The sequence below is a fragment of the Salmo salar genome, chromosome ssa01 (assembly GCF_905237065.1).
Source record: "Salmo salar chromosome ssa01, Ssal_v3.1, whole genome shotgun sequence".
Lineage (NCBI taxonomy): Eukaryota > Metazoa > Chordata > Actinopteri > Salmoniformes > Salmonidae > Salmo > Salmo salar.
Window position 1 is genome coordinate 47,058,030 of NC_059442.1, and position 22,155 is coordinate 47,080,184.

The following is a 22,155-nucleotide window of genomic DNA, read 5'->3' on the forward strand; positions in this document are numbered from 1 at the left end:
TTTGTGTTCCAGGGCGAGGAGACGGTGACAAGATGCGGCAGCTGGAGGACAAGATCCAGAGCCTGACCAAGGACCTCCATGACCTGCAGTCCACCCTGAGGGGCATGAATGAACGCTTCCAGGAGGAAATGCACAAACCGGGTTTCACCGGTGGAGGCACCAAGACCCCGGCGGACTCAGCCCAGCCCGAGATGAAAGAGACCATCCACAGCATCCAGACCAAACTGGACCAGCTGGACAACCGGACCCAGGCCCACGACAAGACCCTGGTCAGCATCAATAACCACCTGCTCAATGGGAATGCTGGAAGTGGGAATGATCTCGGGGGTGGCGCTGGTGGCTCCTCTGGAGGCACCGGTGCGTTTAGTGGCAGGACGCTCAGCACGCTGAAAGAAGAGATCCTGAGAGAGCTGGAGAGGAGGGTGTCGCTGTCCTGCTCCTCCTGCCAGTCTGGGGTGGAGGACCTGCGAATGCAGCAGCAGGAGATCAGGGAGAGGATCCAGGTGCTGGAAAAGCAGCTGAACACAGTGGACGGACGCTACCGCCAGAGCCTGGACGGCCTACACCGGGAGGTCACACGCTCCCAGGGCTGCTGCAACACTGTCACCGACCTCAAGAACAGGGTCACAGATGCAGAGAGAAAGATCAGCTCTGTGTCGGAGAACTACAATGTCATCCAGAACCGCCTGGATAAGGAGTTTGGAAGTGGTGGTGGTAGTCATGGCGGCGGAGGTTTCGGAGGAGGTGGCTTTGGACCCGGTGGTGGTGGCTTTGGACCCAATGCTGGCAGCGGGTTACCCAAGGTTATAGATGACAGGCTGGATAGCCGTCTGAAGGACCTGGAGAGGCGGGTGAACAGAACAGTGCAGCACACAGAAGAGAGCTGCACCTTAACAGAGAACGACTTGAAGGACTACTTCCACCGTGAGCTCGGTGACCTCCGAACCGTGTTCCTGGACCGCTTCGATGCCCAGGGCTACCGCATCGAAGACATAGAGCTGGACGTGGGCATCTTAAAGGACAGAGTGTCGGACCACGACAAGAAGCTGACCCGCCTGGAGAACTCTACGGCACTCCTAGACAAGAGTCTGACTGACTGTGGCTGTGGAGGATTAGGAGGAAGAGCTGGAGGAGTGGTAGAAGGTGGAAGAGGAGATGGAGGAGGAAGAGGAGGAAGTGGAGGAACAGGGGGAACAGGAGGGAGAGGAGATGGACGAGGATGGGGAGGAGCTGGAGGAGGAGTAGGGGGAGGAGGAAAAGGAGATGGAGGAGGAAATAAAGGAACTGGAGAAAGATGGGGAGGAGCAGGGGGAGCAGAGGAAACCGGAACTGGAGGAGGTGGAGATGGAGGAACAGGGGGAACCGGAGATCGATGGGGTGGAGCTGGAGGACACAGAGGAAATGATTACAACGGAGACTCTGTGAAGTCTATCACGTGGAGGGTGGTGGCTAACGAGGACGAGATCCGCCGCTTCGACACACGTATCAAGGACCTGTCCGTCTCAGGCGACTCACTAATGGACAAGGTGGTGGACCTCAGCCACGACATCCGTAAAATCAAAGCCCTGACCGGAGACAACGGCGAGCACTTCAACCGCATTGTCACAGAGATCGAGACACTAGGTCGTTGCGTGGACGACTGCGACATTTGCGGAAGAGTGGAAGACGAGTTGAAGAAGCTGCAGAACCACACGCAGTACACTCTGAACCGCTGGGAGAAGGACATCAACGCCATCCGGACACGGGTGGACTCAGACCAGAGCTCCTGTTCGCAGGTGTGCTCCACCCTGCAGGAGGAGGTGGGAAAACTCCAGGAGGATGTGGAGAAGTGTAGTGGCCAGTGTAAGATCCGTCTTGTGACCCCAACAACAGGAGGCGGCACTGGAGGAGGCCTGGATGACCCCCAGAAGCCCCTGGATGGCCACAGTGTGATTGGAGGAACGTCTAACAACGGCCACCTCAAGTCCCTGCAGGGCGAGCTGTCTGAGGTCATCCTGACCTTCAGCTCCATTAACGACACACTGAGGGGCCTGGAGCACACAGTGCAGAAACACGGCAGCATCATCACCGACCTTGGCAACACAAAGAACAAGATCATCTCGGAGCTGGACAAGATCCAGCAAGACGTGACCGAGCACATTGAGGAGAGTCGCAACCACCTCGACCAGGTGGATCGTGATGTGCGCCGTTTTGAGAACACCCTGGTGGTGGAGATGGGTGACTGCAAGCGCTCTGGTGACGGCCTGGAGAAGAGGCTGTCCAAGATGGAGGGTGTGTGTGGACAGCTGGACGGCATCTCGGTCTCGCTCCAGAAGATCAAGGAGGGCCTGAACAAGCATGTGTCGGGCCTGTGGAACTGTGTGAACGGCCTGAACGCCACGGTCATCTCCCACGGAGGGGTCATAGAGAACATCCAGACCACTCAGCTGGACGGGATCCACGGGAAAATCAAGAACCTCAATTCGTCCATCAGCCACATCCTCAAGGAGTTCCAGAACCTCTCGGAACAGGACCTGACCGGTGAGTGTGTTGTCTTGACACTATATTTCTTCCCTTTCTCCCAGCTGTTTCAAAAGTTATGATCTAGATCAGGGATTAGCAAATACAGTCCTCGGGTGCCTGATTGGTGACACACTTTCCCACCAGCCCTATAGCTAACATACCTGAATTAACTAATTGCAATCTAAACTGAAGACCATGATTATTTGATTATTGGAGTCAGGTGTATTAGCAGGACTGAGGTTGCCTTTCCCTTGATCCAATGTAGGTAACTACAGAAACTAAACAGTGCATGGTTTGGACATATAGAGCATGTCCATTTAGACATGATTTACATTGCCAATGTTTGAGAATTTGTTGAGTTCATACTGATTCAATATAGTGATATGTTAATGAAACCTATCCTCACTCACACATGTTTTGCTTTGTAAGTGTGCAGTTGATTAAAGGTTTGAATGGTACACTGCTTTTGGTAGAACTGTACTAAAACCATAATCTGTCTTAAAAACGCCAGGCTAACCTTGTCCTGTCTATACTAGACCAGTATATGAGACACAGCACAACCAGTGGATATAAGAACACAATGAACAATGGTGTGTATGTAAAGTTTAAGTAACACATTTGCAACAAAGTGTCAACATACAAAACGATGCTAGCTACAATACACACTGAGACCTATCAAACACCAACAAAGAAACAGACCGATGATTACAAAAAACATTAATAATCCAGTCATATAATTAAACAAATGTTTGTAATATGTGAGTCTCACACGTTATTAAATGGTGGCCTGCTATTAGTATGTGTATGTCTGTTAGTGTTATGCAGTCTTTCATAACTCTCCTTGAAGCTTCTCGGGTCGCATGATTTAGATGCACTATTGTAAAGTGGTTGTCCCACTGGATATTATAAGGTGAATGCACCAATTTGTAAGTCGCTCTGGATAAGAGCATCTGCTAAATGACTTAAATGTAATGTAAATGCATAGGTCTTAGGTCTTAGTGTTCAAATAATTCAATTCTTCTGTGTCTGATGGGAACATAGAAATACACTGCTCAAAAAAATAAAGGGAACACTTAAACAACATCCTAGATCTGAATGAAAGAAATAATCGTATTAAATACTTTTTTCTTTACATAGTTGAATGTGCTGACAACAAAATCACACAAAAATAATCAATGGAAATCCAATTTATCAACCCATGGAGGTCTGGATTTGGAGTCACAGTCAAAATTAAAGTGGAAAACCACACTACAGGCTGATCCAACTTTGATGTAATGTCCTTAAAACAAGTCAAAATGAGGCTCAGTAGTGTGTGTGGCCTCCACGTGCCTGTATGACCTCCCTACAATGCCTGGGCATGCTCCTGATGAGGTGGCGGATGGTCTCCTGAGGGATCTCCTCCCAGACCTGGACTAAAGCATCCGCCAACTCCTGGACAGTCTGTGGTGCAACGTGGCGTTGGTGGATGGAGCGAGACATGATGTCCCAGATGTGCTCAATTGGATTCAGGTCTGGGGAACGGGCGGGCCAGTCCATAGCATCAATGCCTTCCTCTTGCAGGAACTGCAGACACACTCCAGCCACATGAGGTCTAGCATTATCTTGCATTAGGAGGAACCCAGGGCCAACCGCACCAGCATATGGTCTCACAAGGGGTCTGAGGATCTCATCTCGGTACCTAATGGCAGTCAGGCTACCTCTGGTGAGCACATGGAGGGCTGTGCGGCCCCCCAAAGAAATGCCACCCCACACCATGATTGACCCACCGCCAAACCGGTCATGCTGGAGGATGTTGCAGGCAGCAGAACGTTCTCCACGGCGTCTCCAGACTCTGTCACGTCTGTCACGTGCTCAGTGTGAACCTGCTTTCATCTGTGAAGAGCACAGGGCGCCAGTGGCGAATTTGCCAATCTTGGTGTTCTCTGGCAAATGCCAAACATCCTGCACGGTGTTGGGCTGTAAGCACAACCCCCACCTGTGGACGTCGGGCCCTCATACCACCCTCATGGAGTCTGTTTCTGACCATTTCAGCAGACACATGCACATTTGTGGCCTGCTGGAGGTCATTTTGCAGGGCTCTGGCAGTGCTCCTCCTGCTCCTCCTTGTACAAAGGCGGAGGTAGCGGTCCTGCTGCTGGGTTGTTGCCCTCCTATGGCCTCCTCCATGTCTCCTGATGTACTGGCCTGTCTCCTGGTAGCGCCTCCATGCTCTGGACACTACGCTGACAGACACAGCAAACCTTCTTGCCACAGCTCGCATTGATGTGCCATCCTGGATGAGCTGCACTACCTGAGCCACTTGTGTGGGTTGTAGACTCCGTCTCATGCTACCACTAGAGTGAAAGCACCGCCAGCATTCAAAAGTGACCAAAACATCAGCCAGGAAGCATAGGAACTGAGAAGTGGTCTGTGGTCTCCACCTGCAGAACCACTCCTTTATTGGGGGTGTCTTGCTTATTGCCTTTAATTTCCACCTGTTGTCTATTCCATTTGCACAACAGCATGTGACATTTATTGTCAATCAGTGTTGCTTCCTAAATGGACAGTTTGATTTCACAGAAGTGTGATTGACTTGGAGTTACATTGTGTTGTTTAAGTGTTCCCTTTATTTTTTTTGAGCAGTATATATTGAGGACTCTAGATGGATATAACTCATTTTAGCATGGACATTGCCAGTAGCCCTATCCACTCACACCCCTTGTAATCCTGTATAAGGGTTGAAAATGGCAGATTTTATCATTGATAATCACCTAAATTTATAGTAGCATTGCTATACATGACGTCAGAGCTCAGGTTCTCCACTTGTTGTTGTCTGAGTGAGGCAAATGCTGTAAATCAAGTTGATGTTTTCTGAAAGATGAGACGTTGAGAATTATTATAAGTACCGCTTTGATGTCATACAAGCAAACCACACACCCATGAGTCCAAATGTGCACTTCATGTTTCTATATTTGAAAAGTCATGTGATTTACAGTGTCAACATTTATGATCGCTATGTTTGATCTACAGTTACAAGGATGACATACGTTATACCCTGGGTTGTCCTGAACACAATGTTTGTCAGATTGTGGAGATAATTAGCCGTGGAACCCGCACTTGAATACACTCATGACTCCATTCTATGCGCACCAAAATTACAATGTTTGTAAGATCCTATTTTATAGAATAAGCGTTCAAATTTTGCCCACTTGACCCAGATTGTGATTTATAATGGAATGTTTTTGGATTGCGTAAACAACAACAATTCTGTGACAGTGGGGAAGCAAACAAAAACTACGAGTATGCTTGCTTCGGTTAATCAATGCAAAGCTAGGAGAGCTCAAAACAGCACCTTATAGACTTTCGGTAATGGCAAAGCTCTAACAAGGGAGTTGGAAGTTAAAACATCTCTTTTATCGCCAAAACAAAAATTGCCAATCTTGCAAAGACTCAGACGAGGAATGTAAATGTGCCCTCCTCTGACAGCCCTTCTTGGGCCTCGTCGGATGCTAGCTCGGAAGAAGCACCAGCATGATTCAGAATGGAGATTGACAAAGGTATAACAAAAATCCAAGAGACGCTTTCTGAACACCTCATCAAAATTGATATGCTGGTCGATAAACTCCATGAAGACCAGAAAGTCACAAAGGGACGAGTGACAAAGTTAGAAAAATACAATGCTGACCACCGCGAGGATGTGGAGCCAAAGTACAAGAAATTGGAAGACACCATCTCTAAACTCGAGGAGAAATTTGATTTTCACAAAAATGTCCAAAAGCGCTTGAATTTGAGATTAAGGTTTCCCGGGGGCTGTGGAGGGAAGAGACGCCATCTCCTTTCTACAGGAATGGATTCCCAAAATTCTGGATCTACCCCCTTCCGTGCACACACTGGAAATCGAGAGGGCCCATCGCACGCTACGGAGGTGGCTCCCAGGTTGCACATAGGGCATTTGTCATGACATTTCTATGGTGCCAGGACACTGTCCGCATCCTCTCTGCTGCCCGAGCAAAGGGAGAGCTCAAGTACGGAGGTGCCAGAATCATGATCTTTCCGAATCATTCTCCCATACTACAGCAGAGGAGGGCTTTCTCCCCACAGATGAGGCTTCTGCGGCAGGCTGGCTTGGCTTGCGGCCTGTACTAACCGGCGACTTTGTGGATCGAAACCACTCTGTGAAGACGGCTGAAATACACATAAGGAAAGAACTCCCTGACTTGTTCACTCCTACTACATCATGAGGAACTGTCTTTTGAACTTGGATATAGTCGATAGTGACCTGTTAGAACATGAGGATACAGCGAAATGACTCATAGGATCGACTGGCTGGCACGTCTGGCTGGCTAGATGGCTAGCTTGATAATGACTGGCGAGGTAACATTGGATCATAGCTAATGTTGGTTGTGCTATTTAGCCAGGTAGTTACATTTCTTCTGTATACTTTTATTTTACGCACAAAGGTCCCGTCGGGTTTAGTTAAACAGTTATGTGGCTTTAGACTGGTTTCAAGCCTAACTACAGTTGAAGTCGGAAGTTTACATACACCTTAGCCAAATACATTTAAACTCTGTTTTTCACAATTCCTGACATTTAATCCTGGTTAAAATTCCCTGTTTTAGGTCAGTTAGGATCACCACTTTTTTTAAGAATGTGTCAGAATAACAGTAGAGAGAATGATTTATTTCCGCTTGTATTTCTTTCATCACATTCCCAGTGGGTCAGAAGTTTACAAACCCTCAATTAGTATTTGGTAGCATTGCCTTTAAATTGTTTAACTTGGGTCAAACGTTTCAGGTAGCCTTTCACAAGCTTCCCACAATAAGTTGGGGGAATTTTGGCCCATTCTTCCTGACAGAGCTGGTGTAACTGAGTCAGGATTGTAGGCCTCCTTGCTCACACATACTTTTTCAGTTCTTCCCACAAATGTTCTATAGGATTGAGGTCAGGGCTTTGTGATGGCCATTCTAATACCTTGACTTTGTTGTCCTTATGCCATTTTGCCACAACTTTGAAAGTATGCTTGGGGTCATTGTCCATTTGGAAGACCCATTTGCGACCAAGCTTTAACTTCCTGACTAATGTCTTCAGATGTTGCTTCAATATATCCACATAATTGTCCTACCTCATGATGCCATCTATTTTGTGAAGTGCACCAGTCCCTCCTGCAGCAAAGCACCCCCACAACATGATGCTGCCACCCCAGTGCTTCATGGTTGCGATGGTGTTCTTCAGCTTGCAAGCCTCCCCCTTTTTCCTCCAAACATAACAATGGTCATTATGGCCAAACAATTATATTTTTGTTTCATCAGACCAGAGGACATTTCTCCAAAAAATACAGTCTGAGTCCCCATGTGCAGTTGCAAACCGTAGTCTGTCTTTTTTATGGCGGTTTTGGAGCAGTGGCTTCTTTCTTGCTGAGCGGCATTTTAGGTTATGTCCATATAGGACTCGTTTTACTGTGAATATAGATACTTTTGTACCTGTTTCCTCCAGCATCTTCACAAGGTCCTTTGCTGTTGTTCTGGGATTGATTTGCACTTTTCGCACCAAAGTACGTTCATCTCTAGGAGACAGAACGCGTCTCCTTCCTGAGCGGTATGACGGCTGCGTGGTCCAATGGTGTTTATGCTTGCGTAGTATTGTTTGTACAGATGAACGTGGTACCTTCAGATGTTTGGAAATTGCCCCAAGGATAAGCCAGACTTGTGGAGGTCTACAATTTTTTTCGGAGGTCTTGGCTGATTTATTTTGATTTCCCATGATGTCAAGCAAAGAGGCACTGAGTTTGAAGGTAGGCCTTGAAATACATCCACAGGTACACCTCCAATTGATTCAAATTATGTCAATTAGCCTATCAGAAGCTTCTAAAGCCATGACATAATTTTCTGGAATTTTTCAAGCTGTTTAAAGGCACAGTCAACTAAGTGTATGTAAACTTCTGACCCACTGGAATTGTGATACAGTGAATTATAAGTGAAATAATCTGTCTGTAAACAATTGTTGGAAGAATTACTTGTGTCATGCACAAAGTAGATGTCCTAACCGACTTGCCAAAACTATAGTTTGTTAACAAGAAGTTTACCCCGAATCCAACAATATAGACCAAGAACCTGTAGTGGAGGCTTCCTTAGATGCAGAAAAAGCTTTTGACTGCATAAAATGGAACTACCTGTTTAAAGTTTTACAGAGGATGAATATTGGACCTAAGTATGTAGGTCTCATTAGATTCCGCTGTGTGTAGCCACTTGGAGACACCAGTTAGACCTTTCATTCAAACCCTTGTAATATTTATTTTCTTATCTTGCACCTACTCCAAAATGTCAATTAATATTCTTATTATGTTACTGAATGTATCCAGATTATTTTCAGATTTTGTTGTGGACAAACGCTGTGAAAAGTATGCTAAATGTAAAATGCACATACAAACAACAGTGTAATGTTTGGATTCAATCTCATTTCCCCATAATCTCCAAAGTGTTATCTTTAAATTGCTATCTTGGTCATTTATATGTTTTTTATAATTATTCTGTTGGAAACATTTCAATTTGGCCCTATCCATATAGGTGTACGGGGTTAAGGGCTTCCACCATTTGAAGTAATAAACTGGTTGGGGATTCCTATTGATTGGGAGCGATCAGCCAGTGATCAGAGCATTGTATTCTTCTTCAAATTGTGTTGCCTATGGTTTGTAAATGGCTTTAAGCAACAACACAAAAATATCACTGCCATTTAGCAGTCACAATAAATGAATGACACACAATATTTGGTTCAGGATCCAGCACTGCATGTGGCAGTAAATCACAAATATAAACGTCATGCTTTTTATCAAACACAAAAGAAGAAGACACTTGACTATTTTAAAATGGGACCAGTGTGAATTTTGGCTTACTCACATTTTTGTCATTTAATATTTTGTTAATAACTAAAGCTATCAGTGGACTTAAACTGTAGTCTAGTTTTAATCACAGCCTTTTTAGTCACATAATAGTCAGTGCATTTTTTTCTGTAAAATAATGACTATTTAGGCTACCTCTAACTTCTAACAAGTATTTTTCATCATAGTTATTGTTGACAAAATGAACACTGAATGGCACAGACACAAAGATGAGTCCTCTGTTTATGTGGGTGGAATTCAATTCTATATTTCAATGAGAAAACTCCTCCACTGTATTGTTAACACAGTCTGGAATTTGTTCTATGTCCTGTGTCCAATAACAGGCCGTCTTTGGGTCAACACTGACTATTTCAGTTAAATATATGTAAATTAAGAAAGTTACATGTATTAATATTGTTGTCATTGCCTTCCACCACCCCAGGCCTTCCTGGTCCTCCAGGTCCCTCTGGGGAAAGAGGGTTCCCAGGGTTTCCCGGTCCCAAGGGGTCTCAAGGTAGGGACGGACCTGTGGGCAGGCAGGGAGAGAACGGGCCCAGAGGACCACCAGGTAACAGGAACCATATAAACCCTTTATAATCCGTGACAATGCCTCAGGAAGTGTTGTTTTGCTATATGTTGATGTTTGACATCAAATCACAATTTATTTTCAGTGCATTTAACAAAGTCAAAACACACTTTACAGACTGAAAAAAAATAAAAATAATAATAATAATAAAGAATACTTAAAAACAAACATGGTTGAATGGTTTGAATTGGTCCAACTACTGAACTCGTCTCTTCCTATCTTCTTCATTCCAGGTCTCAAAGGTGAACAAGGTATGTTCATGATTGTTTTATCATTGCATTTGAGTCCTGCTGTTGCAATGTGCTAATGCCCTCAACAGTGATGTGTGTTTCACACCATTACATCAAAATAAAATAAAATGTTATTTTTCACATGCGCCAAATACAACCGGTATTTTACAGTGAAATGTTAATGCAGAATAGGCGTTGTCGTGCCCTCTTCATGACTGTGTACCAACACAGTGTTTGGTGTTTGGACACTAAGGAACTTGAAGCTCTCAACCTGCTCCACTACAGCCCCGTCGATGAGAATGGGGGCGTGCTCAGTCCTCCTTTTCCTGTTGTCCACAATCATCTCTTTTGTCACGTTGAGTGAGGGAGAGATTGTTGTCCTGGCACCACACTGCCAGGTCTTTGACCTCCTCCCTATAGGTTGTCTCATGACGGTGATCAGGCATACCACTTTTGTGTCGTCGGCAAACTTAATGATGGTGTTGGAGTCGAGTACAGGAGAGTACTGAGCACGCACCACTGAGGGGCCCCCGTGTTGAGGATCAGCATGGCAGATGTGTTGTTACCTACCCTTACCACCTGGAGGTGGCCAATCAGAAAGTCCAGGATCCAGTTGCAGAGGGAGGGGTTTAGTCTCAGTGTCCTTAGCTAAGTGATGAGTTTTGAGTGCACTATGTTGTTGAACGCTGAGCTGTAGTCAATGAATAGCGTTGGGAAAGGGCAGTGTGGAGTGCAATAGAGATTTCATAATCTGTGAATCTGTTGGGGTGGTATGCAAATTGTGTCTAGGGTTTCTGGGATAATGGTGTTGATGTGAGCCATGACCAGCCTGTCAAAGCACTTCATGGCTACAGACATGAGTGCAATGGGTCGGTAGTCGTTTAGGCAGGTAACCTCGGTGTTCTTGGGCACAGGACTATGGTGGTCTGCTTGAAACATGTTGGTTTTACAGACTCGGTCAGGGACAGGTTGAAAATGTCAGTGAAGACACTTGCCAGTTGGTCAGTGCATGCTCAGAGTACACGTCCTGGTAATCCATCTGGCCCTGCGGCCTTGTGAATGTTTACCTGTTCAAAGGTCTTACTCACATCAGCTACGGCGAGCGTGATCACACAGTCGTCCGTAACAGCTGATGCTCTCATGCATGCTTCAGTGTTGCTTGCTTCAAAGCGAGCATAGAAGTTATTTAGCTCGTCTGGTAGGCTTGTGTCACTGGGCAGCTCACGGCTGTGCTTCCCTTTGTTGTCCGTAATAGTTTGCAAGCCCTGCCACATCCGACAAGCGTCGTTGATGCTTTGCCTGTTTGATGGTTCGTCGGAGGGCATAGCCGGATTTCTTATAAGCATCCGGGTTAGAGTCCTTCTCCCTGAAAGCGGCAGCTCTACCCTTTTGCTCAGTACGAATGATACCTGTAATCCATGACTTCTGGTTGGGGTATGTTTGTTTGGTCACTGTGGGGACGATGTCATCGATGCACTTATTGATGAAGCCAGTGACTGATGTGGTGTACTCCTCAATGCCATCGGAAGAATCCTGAAACATATTCCAGTCTGTGCTAGCAAAACAGTCCTGTAGCTTAGCATCTGCGTCATTTGACCTCTTCCTTATTGAGCGAGTACTCATCTCTGTGTGTTGTCTAAAGGTGGTCTAGAGTTTTTTTCTCTCTCGTTCCACATGTAACATGCTGGTAGAAATTAGGTAAAGCGTTAAAGTCCCCGGCCACTAGGAGTGCCATCTCTGGATGAACATTTTATTCTTTGCTTATGGCTTTATACAGCTCGTTGAGTGCCGTCTTAGTGCCAGCATCGGTTTGTGGTGGTAAATAGACAGCTACGAAAAATATAGATGAAAACTCTCTTGGTAAATAGCGTGGTGTACAGGTTATCATGAGATACTCTACCTCAGGTGAGCAAAACCTCGAGACTTCCTTAATATTAGATTTGTGCACCAGCTGTTATTTACAAATAGACACAGACCCTTGTCTTACCAGAGGCAGCTGTTCAATCTTGCCAATGGACCGAACTCCCAGCCAGCTGTATGTTATCCATGTCGTTGTTCAGCCACGACTCAGTGAAACATAAGACAGGTTTTAATGTCCCGTTGGTAGGATAGTCTTGATCATAGCTCATCCATTTTGTTATCCAATGATTGCACATTGGCTAATAGGACTGATGGTAGAGGGGGATTACTCACACACTGTCGGATCCTACCAAGGCCCCCCGACCTACGTCCCCAATATCTCCTTCTCTTCTTCATGCGAACGATGGGGATCATGCCTTGTCGGGTGTCTGAAGTAAATCCTTTGTGTCCGACTCGTTAAACAAAAAATCTTCGTCCAGTACGAGGTGAGTAATTGCTGTCCTGATATCCAGAAGCTCTTTTTGGTCATAAGAGACGGTGGCAGAAACATTATGTACAAAATAAGTTACAAATCATGCAAAAAAACACACACAATAGCACAATTGGTTAGGAGCCCCTAAAACGGCAGCCATCTACTTCGGCGCCATTCTACATACAGTACATAACATGAGTGTTGATGAGGGTCAATAACAGTCAGGGTGAATGGGGTTTTGTGTGAATGTGTGTGAGAGTCACTGTAGAGGTCAGCATTGGGCCAATGAGAACATGAATCCTTTGAGGCATCCAGCAAATGTGCACATAGTGCTTCCTGGGTAAGCTTGAGGGGTAAACATGGGTAAACATGAGTTGATTATGAGATAAATTATGCGGCTATTAGCTTAGTGTGTGTGTGTGTGTGTATGTGTGTGTTGTCCTTGTGAACCTCAAGTTTTTGACCCCTATTTGTTTTACATAACCGCTCTGTAGCATTCCCATCTCAAAGGCAGTATAGCTGCGTCTGATCTACAGTAGATTAGCCTATTACAGGAAAACATTCCAAGGGGCGAAACGGTCTTTAATAAACATCTTTCTCGCTATGTTCCCTACACTTTATTTACCTTGCCATTTTGTCTGTAATGAACCGTGAAAATAGATTTCCTCATGTCAGAACAATGAAATATCATATATGGTGAAGATAATAATCATGTTCTCCCTCTAACCCTGCTGGGTTATTTTCTGAGACATTGATGTGATTTTGCCCGCAGGTATGCCAGGTGCCGATGCCAACGTGCCCAAGCTCTCCTTCTCTGCAGCTCTCACCTACCCCGTGCTCAACGCTGGCACCATCGTCTTCGACAAGATCTTTGTCAATGAGGGAGAGTTCTATGACCCGCGGACAGGTACTGAATTTGTATTTGTATTTATTTTGGATCCCCATTAGCTGCTGCCAAGGCTACTCTTCCTGGGGTCCGGCAAAATGAAGGCAGTTATACAATTTTAAAAACTTTACATAACATTCATTACAGAATACACAACACGCTAAGTGTGTGCCCTCAGGCCCATACTCCACTACCACATATCTATAACGCAAAATCCATGTCTACGTGTGTGTATAGTGTGTATGTTATCATGTGTTTGTATGCTTGTGTCTGTGCCTATGTTTGTGTTACTTCGCAGTCCCCGCTGTTCCTTAAGTTGTATGTTTACTTGCTTTTTAATAGAAAGTCATTGTTTTTTGGGTTGAAGAAGTATACACAAACATGATCAGTGCATACTACTGATGCCAAGTATACTGTGAGTTCAATCTGCATGTGAAGCAGTGGAAGTTCCTCAGAGAAGGAAGGTTAAACATTATGAAATACCCTTGTTTGAACCAAGTATTGAGTTTATTTGTTATAATTAATTGGTTATATATTTAAAAGATGATTGAATTGCTCCTAAACTGTAATGTTGTTAATGCATTGCTTTTTGAAGAAATATTTATTTAATGTATAAGTGAATAGTCTGGTTTACTTTTAAGTTTTAAGTTTTGACCAATAAGGTCACTTGTTAAGTTGTGGCCAATGGGAGTTGACCTGGTTAACGGGAGGCCTGGGAAAAAAAGAGAAGAAAAAAAGACATTGATGAATGGATGGACGTTTTACCTTAGGACAGTTGATGAAGAAAAATTATGAAAGAAGACGACAGAACTAGAACAAAACCCATACCTACTAAGACATGAAGGGAAATATATGTTTTATTTTATAAAAGAGTTGTTATAATTTTGTTAAAACTTAGTAAAGACTGAAGCTACCGTCTCGTCGTGGAGGTATTTGCCAGCCTTGAGGTTAGCCTAGCATCGTGTGACACCGGGAGATAATTGCTTGGGAAGCTTAACGAGTTCGTGTTCCCATGGTATATCGGTTACGGCTAAGGAGTACTGTCTACATGGGTAGCTGTGCTTGCCTTGGACTTTGTGAGGAAACCTGCATGGAACTGCCATACTTCGCTGAGGGAATATCTACCAAGCAGTGAGTAACCACAACGTGAGGTGCTTCTGGATATTTTTGGGTGTCATCATTTTTTTTTTTTGCTCCAACGCGCGCCAACGGTTTATTTAAGCAAACTTGAAATAATTTGGACACGGGTTGTGCACGACTCATTGGGGTTTATTATTTTTTATTTATTTTGATGTTGTGTCTGAAAATGTATTTGTGTTTGAAAATGTTTTAATACACATATGGAACGTTATGTATATTGCCTTGGTGGAGTCATTGATTGTTTCAATTTAATTTAATGCATGGGATGGTTTATCCTGATTCAATAACAGAAACCTATAATCATTTCATCTGAACTTAACTTAATACCCTATTGTCATAACCCTAGATAGTTTACAATAGGAATTCTTATTGGAGATGTCCTTCTCACCTAACATCCCATGCTGCTGAGATACTCTGCATAAGTTAACATTGTGAGAGTCATATTCGAGCCTGGTGAGAGGGTTACTATTAAAATAGTGAAACATTAAAAAAGTTATTATTTTTAGATAAAACTATACTAAATATATTCACGTCACCAAATATCTGATTTAAACATACTGTTTTGCAATGGTCTACAGTAGCCTAAACAGCACCCTCTAGGCTAGCACCATGGTGTAGACGGAGGACAGCTATTTTCTGTCCTCCTCTGGGAACATTGACTTCAGTACAAAACCTAGGAGGCTCATGGTTCTCACCCAATTCCATAGACTTACACAGTAATTATGACAACTTCCAGAGGACGTCCTCCAACCTATCAGAGCTCTTTCAGAGATCTGACATGTTGTCCATCCAATTAAAGGATCAAATAATTAATCTAGTACTGAAAGCATAAGCTATAGCTAGCTAGCACTGCAGTGTTGTGAGTAGTTGACTCAAAGAGAGAGAAAGAGAATAGTTGAAGAGTTTTGAACAAATTATTTCTTCAAAAGTTAAGGAAAAGCAGCAGAGAGAGCGAGATCGTTGTATTTTTTTTCTTCCTCTTGGCTTACCTTTCACTTACTTAGCTAATGCAGCTAATTTAGTCTACTCAACAAACTGACTCAAACAGAGAGGAATGCTATGTATATTAGCTAGCTAGCTAAGGCTATCCAATACTGCAACTCTTCAAAGTCAAAGCCAGCTTTCGGTTTCCTAAATTTATTGCCACCTGGGATCGCCGGTGTAACTGCTAAACTTCTTGCTGTACACTGTACTGCATGAATGTACACATGGATTGGATTGTGCATTTACTAACGTGTTAGTTCTAGTTTGTTGACTATGATGTTAGCTTATATGGTGACAACGATGCTAGAGGCTCTGTAGCGGTTATGGTATGATGGTTTAGATTGGAGAGGTTTTTGCACCTGTTCACAGACAGTTGTTGTGTTGCGCACTGAGGTCAACAAGCAAAATGAAAAGGTGAGAGGAGGAGAGCGGGTAGATGCGAGAAGGAATTATACAACAAGCAAAGTGATTATGCTGTATGAAAGTGAACTGTGTGTGCGGGTGATCAGGGGTGTATTCATTCCACCGATTCTGTTGCAAAAAGTCTTAAATGGAAGCAAACGGAACGAAATGGGGAGGGACCTACCTGAATTTGTCCAGTAGAAACTCTCGTATTAGTTGCAAAACGGGAACGTTTGGACTAATGATTATACCCCAGATCAGCTGGATGCCGGCACGTGTGCAAGGTGATATTGAATGTGTCACTGTCTTTCACCTTGATTATTTCAATTTGTCTCTCGACCTGTGCACCTACTTTATATACGTTCATTTGTAGGATAGGTTGTAGTAACCTCATGATGGATATAGGGCAAATTCGAGTATCATGTAGTAGCCTAAACCTATCAAAGTTATATTGAGCTGGGTGAACGACAGTCTTCAAATATGCTGCAATAGAAATAAGAAAAATTGTCCTCCCTAATCTTAAACTGAACTGACCGTAAACATTAACCTCCTACTCACAATGTACAGTAAGTAGCTAGTTAGTTACATCATTGTTTTAGTTCATGTAGAATGAGCTAACTTTCAAACCAAGTCATAACCCAGAAACGGCAACTGTTATTGCCTTCAACATCAGTGGAGTATGCTAAGCTAACTCTAACCTTTCCGTCTCTGTTTCTGTGTTCCCCAGGCATCTTCACAGCGCCCATTGATGGACGCTACTTCTTCAGCGCCATCCTGACGGGCCACAAGAACGAGAAGATCGAGGCGGTGCTGTCCAAGTCCAACTACGGTATGGCCCGGGTAGACTCCGGGGGATACCAGCCAGAGGGCCTGGAGAACAAGCCAGTGGCTGAGGCCAAGATCAACCCCGGCTCCCTGGCCGTGTTCAACATCATCCTTCCCCTCCAGGTTGGAGACACAGTCTGCATTGACCTCGTCATGGGCAAGCTGGCCCACTCCGTAGAGCCTCTCACCATTTTCAATGGAATGCTGCTGTACGAACAGATGTGAGCCAATGGGACAGCATTCCCTAGGCTCTCAAGCTGGAACACGAGAGAGGGAGAGGAAGGGAGGGAGGGAAGAGGAAAGTGAGAAAGAATAGAGGGGTTGGGGTTTGTCCTCTCTGGAGCCATTTAGTCTCACAGTTTTATTTGACAACTGCTTTTGAAAGCAAAATGATCGATCCAGGGAATGAGGTTAGAATGACTTTATATCGACTCGTGAAACATGGGAATGAACGAGAACTAGGAGACGACGACAATGACAGAAAAGTGTTGTGTTTTTTCCTCCGCGTGTCATTCCTGGCCCTCTGATGTTGTGAGACCTGATGAACTGCTTGAAAAAAACATAGGATATACTGTAGACTGCGCAGCAGCAGACTGAGAGATGTTTAGCTTGCCCAGCATTTGGAGTGTTTTCACAACGAATTTGTACTACTGCAGGATCTTTATATAGTTATTGGAGTCTCCGTCTCCTTATTACTCACTCCAGGCATGGGGCTCGGAGTACAGTAGTCCTTCATGCACCAATACCGACCATAAGGTCTCCTTGACATCCCACATACCCCTTTGCTGCAAAGTGTTTCCCTGCCATGGAGCCAGACCCACAGTCAAGGTCTGAGGTTAACCTTAAGTAGTTAACCTTAAGAACCAGGAATGAGAAATTAATTTCTTGATTTTCTCTAGCTGTTTTCTATTGAGATGAATTCACACATTTTGTGAATGTTTTTATATTACCGTGCACTTTTCTATCTCCTTGTATGTGTGTTCTGGTCTTTATACCCTGTAATGCATTTGGCCCAGTGAATCCAAAGTTTGCCTGTGTGGATATTATTTTAAAGCTTCAGTACCTTATACTGACGGGTTCCAAAGCGTTTTCTGTGCCGTCCGTCACTTACCTAAAACCTTCCAAAATGTCTGTGATACTCCAGATGAATGAAAGAATGTTCCTAGCTCAAAGCCCAGCCTTAAGCCACAACCAAGTAGGAATTTACCTCAACCAGAGGGAAACGCTGCCTTACACCACAGTACAGTAGGACCAAATGGGCTATAGCCCCTTTATTACATCAGTAGGGTTGCAAAAATCTGCAACATTTCCCCAAATTCCCTGGTTTTCCAGAAATCCTGGTTGGAGGATACCAGATGTCCTTCTTGTTCCCTCCTGATTCCAGGAATCAGGAAGTTTTTTTCAACAAATGACAACACATTTCACTTCAACCTTACACATACCAGATGCGATGTAGCAGGCAACGATATCAGAACAGCATCAGGACATTATTAACCAGTGCATTAGGTTGGTAGGCTATTGGAGCATATGTTTATGTGTTCTTTACTTGGAAATTCAGCTTACAGATGATCAAATCAGACCTGGATTCAAATAAAATAAAAAATCTGTGTATTTGAGTATTTTCTAATAATGTGGCCTGAATACTACTTCTATTGGAAGTATTTGAAGGTATTTTCAAATAATTTCCCAAAAATAGCCTACTATTTGAAAGAACTTTCAAATACTATTTTCAAATACCTGGATTAAATGCATCGGAGTATATTTGAGTCACTGACTGTGTCCGAATATACATACCTGCGTCCTAAATTGTAGGCCATTTGAGTATGCGGAAAAATGTTGTTTAATATTATGCGACATTTCAAAAATCAAGTATTGTTTAAATGCCAGGATGTTATACTCATTTTGGCTCTTCATCTAGTAGAATTTGTTGCACACTTTTCCACAATGCATTGGAAGAGATGGGTTGCGAGTGATAGGCCCTCATTCTCTGCAAGTAGCCAAACAACAAAACTAGACTACTTATAGCGAAGCTTCTGCGGTGGAGTTCAAATGATATTTTTTTGTAGATTTCTGTTTTCGTATTGGAAAGGGTTTCTTATTCTCTTGGCCTTCGTCAGAGCTTTTAAAGTAAATACTAAACCATCTTTTGATTTCTGAATGTGTGGGCACCGGGGACTCGGGATGTGGCTGCGTTATTGATGTCATGTTAATCTGGTCTTTTGATTTCAACATATGGATTGTTTTAGTTTTGTAGACTAGGTTACCGATTTAATTTAATTTATGGGTCAAGCCTTTGCAGTCATTCTTATCTCGTTCCCAATGATCAGTGTTTTAGTGTATTATGTTGCTGTCCAGCGGTTCAGAATTTGCGATGCACCTGACTGTCCACATTTTTCTGTGCAATAGTCTTTTTTAATTTGAACATCTAAAGAGTTTTGGTGTGTGTACTAGGCTATTTGATTTAATTTATATATGTTACAGCACTTTGGTTTCACTACTAAATATGTTGAAATGGAACCAAATGATCTGTTTCTATCTTCAGTCTTTTTTAAATAGGATAGATGGGCGATATGGGCTATGATATATGTTGAATGTGATAGTCTGCCTATGACCAGCCTGAGTACGCCTATAACTCCATTCCTACTTTATTCAGAGTTTAGAGAAATGAATAAAATTTGAAATAAGCTATTATTAGGCTTGTAATGCGATACGTCTATTGAAAAAAATCCACCCTCATTCGGCCGAGCCCCACCATCTCAGCCAGTCAGGAGCCGCTACTGCGTTGCGGCCGTGGCATACTTTTTACTAAACGGTATGTGCTAAATAGTATGCAGTCTAAGTATGTAGTACGGTACTATGGGTATTCAGACACAGCCAGTGTATTTGAGAATTTTCAAATACATGCCAATACTTTCCAAATGTATTTCCAAATACCTTCCAATATTCAACTACTTGTCTTTTCAAATAAAACATATCTGAATACTTACTTCGAAATGTATGTGAAAGTAATTGAGACATTTGAAATAGTATTTGAACCCAGAACTGGATCAAATGGATACCAACATGTTTCGCAGAGATGTACACCATTACAATCAAATACATGTCGTTTTATAAAACAAATATCACTATTGGAAATAGTGGAATATTATCACTATTGGAAATATTTAGTTGAGAAGCTGCAATATTGCTCCCCTTTGAGTATTTATCCACTTCAATCAATCAATCAAATGTATTTATAAAGCCCTTTTTACATCAGCCGATGTCACAAAGTGCTTGCTCCTATCTGACCTCCGTGCCTGTTCTTGCTAAAGGAATCTGTTTACTCAATCTATGAAGTAAGTCATCAACAACTGGTTATTCCACATGCCAAAGCAAGTAATGCTAGGTATTTAAGGTCTTCTTACAACTCCTCCCTACAGTCCAACCTGTTACCTTGAATGTGTGATTTGGCGACACGCGGTTCAAATTAAGATATTACATTTTACACAGCCCTGCCCTCTCCATAGGAGTTTTGGATTCACTCGCTGCTCAGAGGGTTATGACTCTAATCTAGTGGGAAAGGAGTGAGAAAGGTGATGATGTCATATTTTGTGATGTCATCTGTCTAGTTTGAGCAGACCTCTCGGTTCTTTGCTCTTGTGTGATTGCTTAAATTAATATTTCTTAATAGGCAACGATCCAAATGCTGTGATTTATTAAATACAGTATATCGTACGGAATCAAGTATTTCCATATCTGGAAGATTTTTCGATTTGACTAATTCGGCCATTTGGAACTTAAGTCAAATGGTTTGATACATTTTTATTCCTGCACATTAATAAACATGGCATTTTGCGTCTCTCTCGGGCCGTGCTGTAAAGGCTGAGAAAGAAAAAGTGTAGAGCCTCGCCATTTTCCAGTCTGCAAGCCAAAAAGAGAGAGTCATTGGAGATCTCCCTATGAATTAATGGAAAGAATAACATCTCACAGCTGTCCATCAACAGACACAGATGTCTAATTTATGATGAACAAAATACCCTTTTGCCTTTCGTTTCTCCTGCGTCGAGCTGGGATGGGACTTCGTCAAGTTCTGAATATCTAGACAAAAAGATGGAAGGAGGAACACTTTCCTCTCACCGACTCCAGGGAATGCAACTTTATCCGTTTCCCCCCCTTTTTCTTTCTTCTTCTTCATTAGATTTCCGCTGTTTCTTTATCTGTGTAATGAGCTCAGGTTTTGACCTCAAACCTGCCGTTCCGATGCCGGATTGTCTCCTCCGGTTGGACTGAGAGAACCTGGAAGGGCCTGAGCTGCTGGTCTATATCTGTAAATGAGAATGTGTTCTCAGTCAACTTACCTGGTAAAATAACGGTAAAATAAAAATAAATAAAAAATATCAGGAATCAAGGTAAGACCCAGATGCAGACTGTCGAAGTAACACTGTTTATTGTAGCAACAGGGGCAGGCAAAGACAGGTCAGGGCAGGCAGGGGTTGAAAATCCAGGGTAAGGCAAAGGTACAGGACGGCAGGTGGACTCAGGGACAGGCAGGGTTCAGTGATCCAAAGGTGGAGCAAAGGTACAGGATGGCAGGCGGGCTCAGGGTCAGGCAGAGAGGTCAGGCGGGCGGGTACAGGGTCAGGACCGGCAAAGGTCAAAACCGGGAGTACTAGCAAAGAGAGGCTGGGAAACGATAGGAGCTGACAGGAAAAACGCTGGTAAGCTTGAACGAACAAGACGAATGGGCAACAAAGGGGAAAAATTGGGAAGATGGGTGACACCTGGAGGGCGACACCTGGAGACGAGCACAAGGACAGATGAAACAGATCAGGTCGTGACAGTCTGGAAAAGACCCGAGTGGTTTTTCTATTTGACAAGTGAAATAGTTCATGAAAACACAGGATCTGGTGGCAGACGGCAGTGTGATACTCTTGTAAGTGATGCCCTTTGTGATTAATCCCTTTAGTTCTCCTAGCAAGCTTTATCCGTAAGGGATACTGACTGACTGGCTGCAAGAGGGACATCAAAGAACACCTTTTCACATAGTTAATTTCCTACTAGCTCAGTAGTAAGGCAAAGTGAACATATAGGCCTGAAAGCAACACAAGATCCAAAAGCAATTATTTTCATCACGGATCACCTTTACTCATACTGTAGGTTCCAAAATAACATTTTAAGGGGCACAGGGAAAAGGTTGTGTGACCTTATTAACAATGTTACTGGATGTATCATCAACACATCTGTTGAAGTCACGGAAGCACATCAGTAAACTAGGTGAAGAGGTGGGTGTACAGCAGCTGAAGGAAATCATATACACACAACAGTCAGTCAAATATACTGTACATGCTTGAGATAAGGCTATGACTCCAGGGGTTTATTTCCATAGCATACTGGGTCATTTTCTCAGGACATGTTATCTATATCCAATACACAGTC

General features: G+C 43.6%; 1 protein-coding gene across 1 annotated transcript in view; it reads left to right on the forward strand.

Moving 5' to 3' along the window:
- Positions 1-18,356, forward strand: part of LOC106603011 (EMILIN-1) — a 64,725-nt gene extending 46,369 nt beyond the window's left edge. The window contains exons 4-8 of the mRNA XM_014196114.2: positions 13-2,520; positions 9,798-9,923; positions 10,175-10,192; positions 13,276-13,410; positions 16,643-18,356. Coding sequence (XP_014051589.1) covers positions 13-2,520; positions 9,798-9,923; positions 10,175-10,192; positions 13,276-13,410; positions 16,643-16,965 — 3,110 coding nt within the window. The 3' untranslated portion in view covers positions 16,966-18,356. The remainder of the gene's footprint in view (positions 1-12; positions 2,521-9,797; positions 9,924-10,174; positions 10,193-13,275; positions 13,411-16,642) is intronic.
- Positions 18,357-22,155: the final 3,799 nt, after the last annotated feature.